This window comes from Schistocerca nitens, chromosome 5 (assembly GCF_023898315.1).
Source record: "Schistocerca nitens isolate TAMUIC-IGC-003100 chromosome 5, iqSchNite1.1, whole genome shotgun sequence".
NCBI lineage: Eukaryota > Metazoa > Arthropoda > Insecta > Orthoptera > Acrididae > Schistocerca > Schistocerca nitens.
The window spans coordinates 793,749,780-793,767,343 of NC_064618.1; the positions used below are offsets into that span (position 1 = coordinate 793,749,780).

The window sequence follows — 17,564 nt, forward strand, 5'->3', positions numbered from 1 at the left end:
AGGGTGGCAGGTGATCGGCGTGAAAGGAAGTGCTCCATCGCAGCGAGGCCCTGGACATGTGGGATATTTGTGTATAAGGAAGTGGCATCAATGGTTACAAGGATGGTTTCTGGGGGTAACAGACCGGGTAGGGATTCCAGGCGTTCGAGAAAGTGGTTGGTGTCTTTGATGAAGGATGGGAGACTGCACGTAATGGGTTGAAGGTTTTGATCTACGTAGGCAGAGATACGTTCTGTGGGGGCTTGGTAACCAGCTACAATGGGGTGGCCGGGATGATTGGGTTTGTGAATTTTAGGAAGAAGGTAGAAGGTAGGGGTGCGGGGTGTAGGTGGGGTCAGGAGATTGATGGAGTCAGGTGAAAGGTTTTGTAGGGGGCCTAAGGTTCTGAGGATTCCTTGAAGCTCCGCCTGGACATCAGGAATGGGATTACCTTGGCAAACTTTGTATGTGGTGTTGTCTGAAAGCTGACGCAGTCCCTCAGCCACATACTCCCGACGATCAAGTACCACGGTCGTGGAACCCTTGTCCGCCGGAAGAATGACGATGGTCCGGTCAGCCTTCAGATCACGGATAGCCTGGGCTTCAGCAGTGGTGATGTTGGGAGTGGGATTAAGGTTTTTTAAGAAGGATTGAGAGGCAAGGCTGGAAGTCAGAAATTCCTGGAAGGTTTGGAGAGGGTGATTTTGAGGAAGAGGAGGTGGGTCCCGCTGTGACGGAGGACGGAACTGTTCCATGCAGGGTTCAATTTGGATATTGTCTTGGGGAGTTGGATCATTAGGGGTAGGATTAGGATCATTTTTCTTCGTGGCAAAGTGATACTTCCAGCAGAGAGTACGAGTGTAGGACAGTAAATCTTTGACGAGGGCTGTTTGGTTGAATCTGGGAGTGGGGCTGAAGGTGAGGCCTTTGGATAGGACAGAGGTTTCGGATTGGGAGAGAGGTTTGGAGGAAAGGTTAACTACTGAATTAGGGTGTTGTGGTGCCAGATTGTGTTGATTGGAATTTTGAGGTTTTGGAGGGAGTGGAGCTGGAAGTGGGAGACTGAGTAGATGGGAGAGACTGGGTTTGTGTGCAGTGACAGGTGGTTGAGGTTTGCTGGAAAGGTTGTGAAGGGTGAGTGAGTTGCCTTTCCGGAGGTGGGAAACCAGGAGATTGGATAGTTTTTTGAGGTGAAGGGTGGCATGCTGTTCTAATTTGCGGTTGGCCTGTAGGAGGATGCTCTGAATAGCCGGTGTGGATGTGGGAGAGGAAAGATTGAGGACTTTTATTAAGGATAGGAGTTGACGGGTGTGTTCATTGGCTGAGTTGATGTGTAGGTGAAGGATTAGGTGGGTGAGGGCAATGGATTGTTCAGTTTGGAACTGGTATAGGGACTGATGGAAAGAAGGGTTGCAGCCAGAGATGGGAACTTTAAGTGTGAGGCCTTTGGGGGTTATGCCAAATGTCAGATAAGCCTGATTAAATAAAATATGCGAGCGTAATCTGGCTATGGTGAAGGCATGTTTGCGGAGGGAATGTAAATAAAACTTAATGGGGTCGTTGTGGGGGTGTTGTGAGGGTGACATGGTATTAGAAGGTGGAAAGTGTAACATGAGGTTGAAATGAAAATGAAAGATAAAAATATATGGGGAGAGATAAGGGTGAAATAGAAAGTAACTGGAGATCTGGTATGAAAAAAGGCGAAAAAGTGTTGGTTAAGTTGATCCTGTGGTGAACTTGGGTTGGTAGACAGCGATGTGCATGAAGGTTAGGTGGTTGAGTTGCCGCTAAAACACGTTAAAGGACGGAGAAATTCGGGAAATTTTCGAAAAAACGTGTAAATGTATTAAAGGAGTGGTGTTGTGGTGAAAGATTACGAAAATGGGGCTAACAATTGTAATAATGACGTCAAAACCTGTGGGGAGCGGCTAAAAATGATCAGTAATGTGCGAAAAACGGAAGTGGAAATAAAGTGAAAGTTATTAGAACTGGTCGAAATGGTTGTTTAATACGTGAAAGCAGCTGTTATTGAACTAGAAACGGTGGATTTTATAGCAGCGGTAGTGTTAAAAGCGGAAAATAAAAATTTTCGGTTATGGTTTGGAAGTGGGTTACGTATTATTGAGTATATATAGGCGGGATAAAATTGTATTACGGTAAAAAGGGGAAGGTGAATACAAAGTGAGACTACTGGTAGAAACAGAAAGAGAAAATAAAGAGAAAATAAGACGACAGGAAAGATTTCGAAATGCAACAGCGACAATAACAAACGTAATTGTTGGGTTCAAATTAATGATATGGTTATAGTAGAGGGAAACATTCCACGTAGGAAAAATATATCCAAAAACAAAGATGAGCCGGCCGCGGTGGTCTAGCGGTTCTGGCGCTGCAGTCCGGAACCGCGGGACTGCTACGGTCGCAGGTTCGAATCCTGCCTCGGGCATGGGTGTGTGTGATGTCCTTAGGTTAGTTAGGTTTAAGTAGTTCTAAGTTCTAGGGGACTTATGACCTAAGATGTTGAGTCCCATAGTGCTCAGAGCCATTTGAACCATTTTGAACAAAGATGATGTGACTTACCAAATGAAAGTCCTGGCAGGTCGACAGACACACAAACAAACACAAACATACACACAAAATTCAAGCTTTCGCAAAAAACTGTTGCTTCATCAGGAAAGAGGGAAGGAGAGGGAAAGCCGAAAGGATGTGGGTTTTAAGGGAGAGGGTAAGGAGTCATTCCAATCCCGGGAGCGGAAAGACTTACCTTAGGGGGAAAAAAGGACGGGTATACACTCGCACACACACACATATCCATCCACACATATACAGACACAAGCAGACACATTTAAAGACAAAGAGTTTGGGCAGAGATGTCAGTCAAGGCAGAAGTGCAGAGGCAAAGATGTTGTTGAATGACGGGTGAGGTGTGAGTGGCGGCAACTTGAAATTAGCGGAGATTGAGGCCTGGTGGATAACGGGAAGAGAGGATATATTGAAGAGCAAGTTCCCATCTCTGGAGTTTGGATAGGTTGGTGTTAGTGGGAAGTATCCAGATAACCCGGACGGTGTAACACTGTGCCAAGATGTGCTGGCCGTGCACCAAGGCATGTTTAGTCACAGGGTGATCCTCATTACCAACAAACACTGTCTGCCTGTGTCCATTCATGCGAATGGACAGTTTGTTGCTGGTCATTCCCACATAGAATGCGTCACAGTGTAGGCAGGTCAGTTGGTAGATCACGTGGGTGCTTTGACACGTGGCTCTGCGTTTGATCGTGTACACCTTCCGGGTTACAGGACTGGAGTAGGTGGTGGTGGGAGGGTGCATGGGACAGGATACTTTCCGGGACTGGATCAGATTCTGAATGTGGCCCTCCAGCAGGGATACGACTTCCTCAAATCCTGCCCTGAAATGAGATCCATCCTTCATGAAATCCTCCCCACTCCACCAAGAGTGTCTTTCCGCCGTCCACCTAACCTTCGTAACCTCTTAGTTCATCCCTATGAAATCCCCAAACCACCTTCCCTACCCTCAGGCTCCTACCCTTGTAACCGCCACCGGTGTAAAACCTGTCCCATGCACCCTCCCACCACCACCTACTCCAGTCCTGTAACCCGGAAGGTGTACACGATCAAAGGCAGTGCCACGTGTGAAAGCACCCACGTGATCTACCAACTGACCTGCCTACACTGTGACGCATTCTATGTGGGAATGACCAGCAACAAACTGTCCATTCGCATGAATGGACACAGGCAGACAATGTTTGTTGGTAATGAGGATCACCCTGTGGCTAAACATGCCTTGGTGCACGGCCAGCACATCTTGGCACAGTGTTACACCGTCCGGGTTATCTGGATACTTCCCACTAACACCAACCTATCTGAACTCCGGAGATGGGAACTTGCTCTTCAATATATCCTCTCTTCCCGTTATCCACCAGGCCTCAATCTCCGCTAATTTCAAGTTGCCGCCACTCACACCTCACCCGTCATTCAACAACATCTTTGCCTCTGCTCTTCTGCCTCGACTGACATCTCTGCCCAAACTCTTTGTCTTTAAATGTGTCTGCTTGTGTCTGTATATGTGTGGATGGATATGTGTGTGTGTGCGAGTGTATACCCGTCCTTTTTTCCCCCTAAGGTAAGTCTTTCCGCTCCCGGAATTGGAATGACTCCTTACCCTCTCCCTTAAAACCCACATCCTTTCGTCTTTCCCTCTCCTTCCCTCTTTCCTGATGAGGCAACAGTTTTTTGCGAAAGCTTGAATTTTGTGTGTATGTTTGTGTTTGTTTGTGTGTCTGTCGACCTGCCAGGACTTTCATTTGGTAAGTCACATCATCTTTGTTTTTAGATATATTTTTCCTACGTGGAATGTTTCCCTCTACTATATATATATATATATATATATATATATATATATATATATATATATATATATATATATATACTAGAATGTTTTAAGTAAACGTGTAATTAATACTGTGACTTCAAGTTTTTAATATCATGTATATATTTATATTAAAAATATATAGCCTATGTCTATCCAAATGTTCAGTAGAGTATCATGTTAAAATTTCAAGTAAATTAAAAAAGGCACGCAAAAACATACTTATTCACAGGCAACATTGTATCAAAATTTCAAAACAATCATAAATAACTTTAGGAGATTTAAGCTTTTGAACAAATGAAGAAAGAAGAAATTTTACTAGTTTGGTCCCTTTCTCTCCAAACCAACCAAATTTTTCCTTACAACTTACCCCTTATCTACATCATAATACTGTATACAGGCAGGTTGATGTTTAGCATTATTACCAAAAATCTTGGAAAGTTCTTGACAAATTTACTTCAAATTTTTAAATGGTAATCTAATATATGTTCGGATGGACAGAGGATACATATGTATACATACAGGGTGGTCCATTGATAGTGACCGGGCCAAATATCTCACAAAAAAAGCATCAAACGAAAAAACTACAAAGAAGAAAACTCATATAGGGGAAAACCAGATGGCGCTATGGTTGGCCCGTTAGATGGCACTACCATAGGTCAAACATATAAAAATGTTTTAGTTGGACCACTTTTTTCGCTTTGTGATAGATGGCACTGTAATAGTCACAAACGTATAAGTACGTGGTATCACGTAATTCTGCCAGTGCGGACGGTATTTTTTTCGTGATAGATTACCCATGATAAAATGGACCATCCAACTGTGGTAAAGGTCCATATCGTGTTGATGAATGGCAATTGTGTTCAAAATGCCCAATAGGTGTGTGCTATGTATGCTGCTCGGTATCCTAGACGACATCATCCAAGTCTCCGGACCGTTTGCCGCATAGTTACGTTATTTAAGGAAACAGGAAGTGTTTAGCCACATGTGAAACATCAACCATGAGTTGCAACAAATGATGATGCCCAAGTAGGTGTTTTTCATGGCTAATCCGCACATCAGTAGCAGACAAATTGCGCAATAATCCGGAATCTCAAAAACGTTATGTTGAGAATGCTACATCAACATCGAATGTAGCCGTACCATATTTCTATGCACCAGGAATTGCATGGTGATGACTTTGAACGTTGCGTACAGTTCTGCCACTGGGCACAAGAAAATTACGGGACGATGACAGATTTTTTGCACGCGTTCTATTTAGCGATGAAGCGTCATTTACCAACAGTGGTAACGTAAACCGGCATAATATGCACTATTGGGCAATGGAAAATCCACGATGGCTGTGACAAGTGGAACATCAGTGACCTTGGTGGGTTAATGTATGGTGCGGCACTATGGGAGGAAGGATAACTGGCCCCCAATTTATCGATGGCAATCTAAATGGTGCAATGTATGCTGATTTCCCACGTAATGTTCTACTGATGTTACTACAAGATGTTTCACTGCGTGACAGAATGGCGATGTTCTTCCAACATGATGGATGTCTGGCACATAGCTCGTGTGTGGTTGAAACGGTATTGAATAGCATATTTCAGGACAGGTGGATTGTTCGTCGGAGCACCATACCACAGCCCGCACATTCACCGGATCTGATGTCCCCAGATTTCTTTCTGTGGGGAAAGTTGAAGGATATTTGCTATTGTGATCCACCGACAATGCCTGATAACATGCGTCAGTGCATTGTCAATGCATGTGCGAACATTACAGAAGGCGAACTACTCGCTTTTGAGAGGAATGTCGTTACACGTATTGCCAAATGCATTGAGGTTGATGGACATCATTTTAAGCATTTATTGCATTAATGTGGTATTTACAGGTAATCATGCTGTAACAGCATGCGTTCTCAGAAATTATAAGTTCACAAAGGTACATGTATCACATTGGAACAACCGAAATAAAATGTTCAAATGTACCTACATTCTGTATTTTAATTTAAAAAACCTACCTGTTACCAACTGTTCGTCTAAAATTGTGAGCCATATGTTTGTGACTATTACAGCGCCATCTGTCACAAAGTGAAAAAAAGTGGTCCAACTAAAACATTCATATTTCTTTACGTACTACACGAATATGTAATAAAAAATGGGGGTTCCTATTTAAAAAAACGCAGTTGATATCTGTTTGACCTATGGCAGCGCCATCTAGAGGGCCAACCATAGCGCCATCTGGTTTCCCCTTCAAGGTAGACAAGTTTTGTTCTTTGTAGTTTTTTCGTTTGACGCTTATTTCATGAGATATTTGGCCTGGTCACGATCAATGGACCCCCCTGCATATATATATTTTACAAGAGATTATATACAGGGAAAAGTTGTCAGCAAAAATCTTGAAAAGTTCTTGACTGAGTTACTTCAGATTTTTACACGATACTCTAATAAACATTCAGATGGACATAGAATACATATTTTTTTTAAACAACAACATATGGGTTTTCTGTTAAAACTGACTGTGAGAAAGAAAATGCTGTCCTATGCCATGCTGTGAAAATGTGCAATTTCGATTTCTTTCTCTCAGTCAGTTTTAATTACAATGACAGTGCATTTAAACCATTAAGCAAATTGTTTCTCCCATTCATTTTCTCTCTCCTTATATATAACTTTATACAAAAATTGTAGACAAAAATACATGCTGTTTTGCTTTCTTCATCACAGTCAGTTTTAACAGTATTTATGGCTTGTTGACGTATGATTAGACTACTACTATGGAATCTGAATCATCTGAAACTTTTGTAATCTTACCTGTTTGCAGATTAAAACTATGTCAAATACTGTCATGGAAGCTTCTATTCTCATAGATGCAGCAGCAAGAGAGGTCTGACGTATCCCATATACCAATGACTCCAACTGATTTGCCCATTAATTTTAAATGACTTCACTTCCCAATCAAAGTTTTCATTGTTATAACAATAAACAAGATCAAAGTTTTCTTTGTTATAACAATAAACAAGGCTTAGGGTCAGTGTGAGGGTTGAAGAGGAAATGGACACTTTGGGGCAGTACAGTAAGCATATAAAAACAATTGAATGCAAATGGTGAAGAACTTTTGGAGATTTACAATTTTGCACAAATGTAAGTGTATAAAAGCATGTGCATATTCAAATACAATATTTACAATACTGTGTCAAAATTTCAAAGCAATTGTTAAAGAACTTTCAGAGATTTAAGATTCTGAACAAATGAACATTTACATTTTTTTACACAGATACGTAAAACTTCTGATACATATGTTACTTTTCTCATGAATGCTGTTTTCTTATTCTTGTCACTCTATTTGTCCATACTTCTTTTACCCATGGCATAACTCTGGTGATACAATGTGCCCATATTCACAACAAAAGAATCTTTATTTCCCTTGACTATTAGTTATTTTTTTAATGTATGCAAATGTCAGGCTGCTGTCTGCAATCTAATTCCCAATACACTAAAACTCATTTTCAATGGAGTAGACTATTAATTGACCAAGAGCATCAATCACCTACATCAAATATTTTGAGGAAAACTATCATCTTTGTTAGATGCAAAGTATTGTACAACTTTGTAATGAAGTTAGGTTAAAAACCCCACTAAACAAATGTAATATATCCAAATATTGGTCGTAATGTAGCTGTCACGTCACAGCCACACTTAACAGTACAGAAAATTTCACCAGCTTTTTGAGTGATCTACCACAATTTTTCTACCTAACGTACACACACACACACACACACACACACACACACACACACACACACACACACACACACACGCACGCACAGCAGGTCTTCAGCCACACTTAATGATCATCCTATAAATTCCATTACTGTAACATGAAAATCTTGTACAATTTTGACCTTACCTTGTGTACAGATTGTAATGTGTTATGATGCCATTAGGCTCTGTTGGAGGTAACCATGATACCAACAAGGATTGTGGTGACTTTACTACAACTTTAATGTCAGCAGGTGCACCTGGAGCTGGAAAATAAGAAGTCATGTTGTTCAATCTGTACAATGTACAAGAACTATGTAATATGCACACCATTTTATGCCAGTCATTGTGAAATCTGTTCTTACCATCCTCTTCTGTACTGCAGTAAATAGGATGTGTAATCACTCCATCACCAACTCTTGTGTACGCAAGCACCTGAACACTATAATTTGTGAATTTTCTTAGACCAGTAAGAACTGCAGTGAGAGCTGTTGTTTTCTTTGTCTCCATTGTGTCAGAGGCTGCATAAAGAATAAAAAAATATGCACTATTTTGACTTCTCTATAAATTAATGATAGGCAAATACAGAAAGAAACAACACAAAATACAAGTACAAAATCATCACAGCACCTTCTTCTAGATACTAAAATAATTATGCGACTAAGTTAGGCTCAGCGAAAATGAAAGAAAGAAATGTTGAAGTGATGTGTACCTGACTTTAATAGTCTTGCATTTAATAAAGCCATAACAAAATATAGGATGCAAAAGAAAAAAGAGGTATTTACTCTACTACTATTTTTTGTCTTTCAGTAATTTATGAGATTTCACTAGCAGTTGCTGAGTAGCTTCTAAATAGGAGGAATATTTGGCAAAAGAAGTAGTACAACAAATCCTCTACTGAAATTTATTGCATTACTTATTTTTTAACACTTTGAAGCATGAGATCTGGATTTAAAAACCTGGAGTAAATCTTTCATTCTGCATCAAAGTGTAGGTTACTGTGAAACTTCCTGAGGGATAAAAAGTGTGTCTTGTACTGGGGCTTGAAACTAGATTCTTGCCATTCATGGACAATATTCTTTGCAACTGGGCTATCAGGTGCTATTCAAGACCTCCCATCACACCATCAACTATGACACTACTTCTCTCCTACTTTCCAGACTTCACAGAAGTTCTTCTGTATACCTTAATGAATACCTGGAAGAAAGGATATCAAAGAGGAATGGCTGGGCAACAGACTCAAGATTGTTTCCAGAATGACTTTTTCACTCTGTAAAGGAGTATCGGCCAATCAGGGTACATGGGAGAACTAGTTAGTTAGTGAAGACTGGAAAGTCCACTCTGCTGAATTGAAGTAGTGATCATAGGTCATGAATGCTGCCTCAGTAACTCAGTTGGGAAGAGTATTGACTACAAAGGGCAAGGGTAAAAGCTTAATCCCTGCTCTGGTACAAAGTTGCAATCTGTCAGGAAGTTTCAGTAGAAATGGTTTTCTTTACATCACAGCTGTATGCACCGGTGTCACCAGTACATCTTTTGATGGATGTGAGACATTATTTTTTCTTACATACACCTGTGCAGTCTAGCATCCTAATTCATGATTAAATGGTAAGCCTTGAACCAGAAATTTTCTGGCAGAGGAATGAGAGATTGTAACAAATAGTTAATGTATAAGAATGATGTAACTATATTCTAGTAGTATTTGCACAGGCTACATCGTAGCTGATATAAGAAGGACTCTCTGGGATGTGGAAAGCAATAAAAAATATACATTTCAAAGTGTAGTACTACGGAATGACTACCAGCCAAGAAATATTGTCACTACGGAATGACTAACAGCCAAGAAATATTGTCATTTTAAAAGTGTAAAAAAAGAAGCAGAAATTATATACTCTAGAAAGTCATTGCATACACCCATTCCCATTTATATGATTCTTTTGTGAACTAATGTTAAACCATTGGTGTCTCTGTAGTAAATCTTTTTTTTTTCGCTCTTATATAGTAAACATGCTTTTTGTACTAATTTTTTTAGAAAATGGAATTCACAACCCTTATGACAAGAAATTTTGTGATTCCCACACAGGGAAAGACAAATATTTTATCATCATTTTAGCCTGTTGAGTCATGGATACATCAATGATTGTTACAATATCTTGTGTCAATATGGTGTCTGTATATTACATTACAATGCATGCATGTCTGAATGAAACTGTAATGTGAAGACACAGACACAGAATAACCCCTACCTCTCATGAGCTTGATGTTCCATGATCCACACAGTTACATCAGATTCAATACAGCATTAAATGTTACACTGCATGCCAAAAATTCTCTACACATTCATCAGTAACATTATTTAATCCAAATAGGCCTCTTTATGATACAAGAAAATTACAAAAATTATCTGCACCAGTAAAATTTTTTATCAATATCTGTAACACAATTCAAGGGTTTCAGCCACTGCCGCAAGTGGATACAGATGTTCTCAAATATATTTTTGCTTTATGCAGCCATTTTTCTTGTTTGCATTTTATTTTGAAGATAAAACTTTCTAGGTAACCAAGAGAATAGCAACTGTCATCCAACTGTTACCTGATTCCATAGTATTAGAACTATGAGAAAACAAACTTACAGCCTACAAATACAGAGTGAGCAGATAGAACTTCACAGTGAGTAGTGTCCTTGAGATTCACAACTTTTATTTTGCTTTAAGGCAGTAGCAGTACCAGACTTCATTTCAGACTTTTTATGAATTTAAGACCAGCATCCTATGCACCTGCAACAACATGCATACAGCAGGCTATTAAGTTTTTGGAGGCAATGCATTGTGTAAAGTGTTTACATAATGGCTTGCAGTATGCCGCTTACTGGAGCAACTACAAAATGAAATGCAATCCTGATGACTTGCTACAGCTAACAACCATACACATGTGAGCCACTGTATGTGCCTGAGAAAGAGGGCAGACCCCCTTGAAATGTATCCTGGGTATTAAAAAAGAAAATTTGACTGACACAGGAACAGTCATCTCTATTACTGTTCATTTGACAGAACATCCACATCTGAGTGCAATGACAAACCACCTTCACTAATGCCTTAACAAGGAGGCATCCATAAGGTTCTTCTTAATGTATGCCAAAAGCTTACGAGTGACTGGGAATTTTCCTCCTGTTTCTTATCCAACACTGAATGCAGAATTCACAGTAGTTTTGTCATCAACAATCGAGAGCACAAATAAAATTCAGGCAAAACAATAAAAAGCTGTAATATTTGTCGTTGGGAAGATGATAATAAAATGAGGATAATTCTGGGATCATGCAGTTAACTGGTTTATCAGTTACATATTCCATCGTCACTTACATGATATAGTTTAGTGATATGTACTGAGATAATTTATGGTTATTAACTTAATCTGCATTTCAATGTGACTGTATTCTTTTATTTGCAAATGAAACCACATACAAGAAAAAACTATTTTGTTTCTATGGAATATGAGTTGCCAGAAGCAAATTTAGCATTGCTATCTTCCATGAATTTGATTTAATTTTTCTGCATAAGTTATCAAAGATTTTGGTAGCCCTTCTGAATTACAGTGAATTTTAATGAAGTACTCTGAAAGTAGGTCTCACAGAAAACAGTCAAGGAAATTACTTACCATGCCAAAGATCATCAAGAAGAGGTTCATAGTGCAGCTTGTAGCCTTGCAGAACACCATTGCTGTGTGATGTGGGTGGTGGCTGCCAGCTCACTTGTACAGAATGGGAAGACAAACCAACACAGCGCACATCCTCAGGTGGCATACTTGGAACTGAAACATTAAACTAGCATAATTATACCAGAATTTTGCACTTTGATTTACAAAATACTGAAATTTTGAACATGACACAAAAATCTACACAGAAAAAATAAAAAGGCTACACCTGAAAAGAAAAAAAAATATCATTCTTGCTTCTAGCAAGTGTAAGCACATGTCAAGGAAATGAGAATGGAATTCCATGCAAATGAGCCAGTGGGACTCGGTATGTCTCCAGCCCCCCCCCCCCCTTCCCTTCCTCCTGTGCCTCCCCCCCCCCCAATCCCCCTCCTCTCTCTCTCTCTCTCTCATACACACACACACACACACACACACACACACAAATACACTGAAACATGAAGCTATACAAAAGCACTGCAATGTTAAAGTCCAATAAGAAGATTTAGCCAATAGGAACATAAGTGGCCAAACACTCTCCTATAGTTCATAACTAAGAGGAATATCCAAGGAGAGAATAACTGGTAGAGAAAACTATCTTAAGAAGGAAACACAAAATTACACATAAGTTTTGAAAAGGCAGCTGTGTTTTAAATGACAACATGGCATGTAGGACTAGAACATTTATTGACAAACACAAAAAGCACGTGGACAAAAGATATGAGAGAGAAAAGCAAAACTACACACTGCACAGAAAAACATAATACTGACAATCATGCACTGTAAAAACTACACTACCAGCAATTCTAACACACCAAAATAAAAAAAGAACAAAGCTGAATTAATTTCAGAATGGAAAAAGTTCTTTACACAAAGAAGAAGAGAAGGACCAATCACCAAAAATACTGGACCAGCAGAATTTTGTCACACACAGTGGTAGCAAGAGAGGCAGATTGTATTCCCAAGTGTTGAACCAGGATTCACTTAGGATTGTTTTTCATTATACTGTCCTATGCTGCAAACAATCTTCTTAAAAACAACAAATTTCCACATTATACCATATATGTGAACCAGATTAACGTTTTTAGCTATTTGATGGTCTCCAAGTTCAGTAAAGAGCAATGGAGTTCAGAGATAAATTGTGAGGCATATGCAGCAGCTACTTTTGTCATGGTAATGATAATGACTCGTTATGGCATGCACTGCTCAAGACATGACAATCTGTGACAGCCCAACAGTCACTGTCCAATCATGGATATTGGTTATAGTGCAGTTACATATGTGCTTATTGGTGTGGCTCCAGTAGGTCAAATAGTTGATTTCATAAATATCTGTTATGTGAACATCAACTGCTACAGCTCAACAGCTGGTTAAGATTAGGTACTGATCCACAGGTAACTAACACACTGAAGAAATAAAATTTCTATTTCATAAGCAAATGGAACAGTCTGGTGAAGATACAGTTTTAGGATCTGTTGCTGGATTATACTGTGTAAACTCCACAATATTCAATTGAAGCCACTGCACAAAATTCTCACGTGGTTGCTTCTGCTGGCAAGTAATGGCTGTCAGCATCCACACTGTTCACTGGAGTTGCTTCACAATAGTATGTGTTGAGAATCTCCTACTGAGAACTGAGGTGTGGCTTTCCACATGTGCACATGGTCACTAGTGTTAGTTCAGGGCTTCACTGTGGCTGGGAGCCAAAACAAAACTGGTTCTGTGTGGGTTCTCTGCTGTTTTGAAAATTGTTCTTTTGTTTGAAATTTTTGTCCTGCTTCGCAAGATCTGATGGCAGAAAGTGTAGGTTTACAGACTAAACTGAGTGGGGATACAGCATCTCTATTCACAAAGTTGTCTGTCATGTGAATGTGTATCCTGAGCACAGAAATTGTTCTGCTACTTTTGATTTGTCTAGTTGTCCCAGACATCTATGGCAAGGGTGTTCACTGCAACACTCTTGCACCATGAAAAACTTCAGACCAATACAGACATTTCGCACTGATGCAGAATATTATACATGCCTTGTTTTCCAAGGCTGTGCTTGTCTTTGTCAGGATATAACACTCCGCTGGCACTGTGAAAATATTCTAAGTGGAGAAAGACAAGTATAATATTAGTTCTCCTTCACATTGGGGGCAGAGTTATGTGTTCCTCCTTCCAAACCAATCTTTCTTTATGCCCTGAGCAAGGAACTTAAGTGCTGATAGCTAGAGATCATTTTTCTTCCACTTTTAAGTATTTCTATTGGCAGTACTTGGAATTTTGCTGCCTGAAGGTAATTAATAGCCAGTCATTTTGTCTCCTTGTAATTTAAAAGTTTTCTCAACTGAATTTTACTTTTAATACCTTGAACACTGTGTCAATTGACTATTCTTTCAGTTCATGAAACATTTCTACTGAAGTACAGCAAGAAGGCCATGGACAGTGGGTGTCTCCACTTCTTCATAGTGTTACCTGGGCCTGACTCACTTCAGCTGGAACATATGATTAATTTGTTTTTCTGAATTGCTGAAATACACTGGTGTGAGTTGGCTTACAGTACATGCTGAGTCCCAGCATTTTGTTGGCTTTCCTTCATACCACTGGGTCCAACAAGGGTAATGTGCCATCTTTTACTGCCTCTATTGCAAACTTAATATGAGATAGAGTAAATTTAGCTGTTGAAGAAATGTAGGTAATATTTCTGATTCCTCAGAACACATCTCAAATGTGTCATCCATGTTCAAACAAAAGTAGGATAGTACTAAGGGGTGAAACATCCAGATGAAATTACTATAAAAAGATTGCCCCACTTTGGGCATTGGGCATTGTTATCCCGTACGGGCGTACTAGCCTTACTAGGTACGCCCGTACCTTGGTGCGCCATGTCAGAGTATGAGGCATGTCTGGAAAGTAAGTGCCATCCTGGAAAGAAACTCATAAAATATTTTCTTCAAGCCAAAATTTATTTTTACAAGACAGAGAATTTCTTAAACTATTTTTCCACACAAATGCACCGTTTTCTGCTTGTTGAGTTCCTTCTCAGAATTGGAACAGGCAATGCAGTATGATACTGTGAAAAAGTGAGAAAACTTTGGCATGCAATTCAAAACAAAATGTGTGGGCTGCTCAGTCAAGGCATTGTGTTGATTCATGCCAATGCACATTTGCAATCTGCTGCTGTAACTGAAAACCTTATTCAACAATTCAGTTGGGAGCAGTTTGATCACCCCCATACAGCCCCAATCTCTCACCTTCTCACCACAACTTGTTCTTAAACTTGAAGCATGATTTTGAAGGAAGGCACTCTGACAGTGATGATGACATAGAAAATAGTGTTTACCAGTGGCTGTCTTCACTGGTGGCATTTTTTCTGTGAAGAGGGCACAGATGGTTTTCCACTATGACAAATGTCTGAACAATAGAGGCAACTATGTAGAAAATGTTTTTTTCCTGCAAAAATAAATTTTGGTTTGAAAAAAAATGTTTTATCAGTTATTTTTTCCAAAATGCACTTACTTTCTAGACAGGCCTTGTACCAGCAACTACCAGCAGCAGACACTTCAAGATGTTGAGCAGTTGCCCAAATAATATTGTGGGGTTAAAATAATGTGGTCTAGTGGCAGAACTGAGAACTGTATATTAAACAGGGCAGAACTGAGAACTGTATATTAAACAGATCTGGCAAGAATTCTAAAGTTTCACATCAGCAGAGTTTGGTGTTAGCAGTCACTGTGAGAGGACCAATATTGACAGGTGTGGCAACACATAACTAAAATAAATTAATATGAATTGTGATTTTCAGAAAGAATTTTCACTATGGAATGGAGAGCATGCTGTTGGAAAACATACTGACATAATAAAATCAAACAATGAAAAATTCTGGATGGAATGTCACAATATTAAGCCTTGTTTACACTGTGGCAACAACTTGCAACATTGTGACATGCAGCAGTGCCGCACACTGCAGTGACGTATGTTGTGACATGATTCATGCAACATGGATGACGCCTTGCGTTGTGCCGCAAGCTGCCGCAGCTAGCTCCCGAGCTGAGTGGATTCGTGTGCGACATTTTCTGTGTGGCAGCACTAAATTAAAAAACATGGAGCTGTTCAATGAAAAGTCTTTTAGAGTTCATAGACGACTACAAACAATCCGAGGTGCTGTGGTATGTACATGAAAGCAATTATAAATATAATGTAATAAAAAAAGAGATGTTATATAGAACCTCGGCTCAAAATATGAAATTGATGAGAGCACTGTGAAGAAGAGGATTAAGAAACTGAGAAGTGCATTTCATTGTGCAATGAATAAAAAATCATGGCTCAGTGCCCAATATGGAAAGGAAATGGTTCTCATATGAATCATTAATATTCATCCTCAATGTGACGGAACCACATGCAGGAATGGACAACTCAGTTGTGTCACAACAGGTCAATAACTATACATATTTTACAAATGACTGCTGTAGTATACCAATCCATGATCATAAAATTATCAGTAAGTATATTTTTAAATTTTATTCTGTTCACAGAAAGTCTCAGTCTTCTAAATTATTGTTGTAATCAATAGCCTACACATAGTACTTTCTACCAAATCCAGTTGAATAATATGTAAAAATAGATGCAATAGTAATTTCAAAATTTATTCTACAACAGTAAACCACATGAACGAGTTTGCAGGAACAAAGTAACTAAAAAGTTAGAGTTCATTTACATAATTATGTTTATTTACATAAATTGATATACATTTTAGTACATAAATAATTAATATATGTTGCAGTACATAGTATGATGCTACTGGTGTATGTCCTGCTTTTCAACCTTTCCTTATAACGTCATGAAATATTCGTTGAACTCTTCTCATACTAGTTGTGCATCACTGGATGGTCTTTGAGGTATCCTTGCCAAACTGCATGAACCTGTACAATCACGGGTAATTAGTGTCCAGTCTCCAAGAACAACTGCACCATTATCTATGTCTTCAAAATGCAGTTTTGGCAATACGTCTTGCTCGAGAAAGTTGGTAATTAAATATTTTCTCCTGTGGATTCGCTAATTGCCCAGCATATGGCTTCATGATATTTTTGGTCACTGGACATGCATCATCTGCTACTGAAATGTAAGGGCTCAGATTTTCTCTGATTGGAAGAGAATCTGGGGGAGGAATGTTTAATTTATTTTCTATTAATGCTTTGAGAAAAGCAGTGTTCTTGAAAAGTCCTCAGTCAGATATGTGGCCCTGACATCCAACACATATGCAGTGAAAACAGTAATTTGGGTATACAACTGCCATAAGCATAATGGTAAATGATTTTATTTTTAGTTTACATATTCACTTTGTCTTGGCAGGACATGTGCATGTGTGCATATGTTGCCTATATACAATGAACGCCTTGTTGACCAAAAGCTCACTTTCTGACAGTCTGTTTGTTGTACCTACCTGAGACTCAGTATCTCTGCTATATTGTGAGTAGCAACTGTCTTTTTCATAATATTGCAACATAATAAAATTATGTGCTAGTATGGCACTCAAACCTGGACTCTCACCACTTGTGACCAGTGCCCTACCAACTGCACTATGAAAGTATGGCTTAGAGTTTCAACCAGTCAGCTCTTCCCTCTTGTTTTTCCAACTATAGGTTCTTCTCCAGACTCTGCTAGACTGACACAGCTGGTAAAAAAGAATATCACAGAGAAATGGTTTGGCTACACATTAATTCTGTGGTGTTCGGAAATAAGGAGAGACGTACTAGTAGACTGGAGTACTGAAATAGATACGTATGT

The 17,564-nt window shown here is 39.3% G+C and overlaps 1 protein-coding gene across 1 annotated transcript in view; it reads right to left on the minus strand.

Moving 5' to 3' along the window:
- The window catches only part of LOC126260723 (Down syndrome cell adhesion molecule-like protein Dscam2), a 329,702-nt gene that overhangs the window by 133,642 nt on the left and 178,496 nt on the right, over window positions 1-17,564 (minus strand). Inside the window, exons 14-16 of the mRNA XM_049958060.1 lie at window positions 11,760-11,912; window positions 8,472-8,627; window positions 8,255-8,372 (exon numbers count right to left, since the gene is read on the minus strand). Coding sequence (XP_049814017.1) covers window positions 8,255-8,372; window positions 8,472-8,627; window positions 11,760-11,912 — 427 coding nt within the window. The remainder of the gene's footprint in view (window positions 1-8,254; window positions 8,373-8,471; window positions 8,628-11,759; window positions 11,913-17,564) is intronic.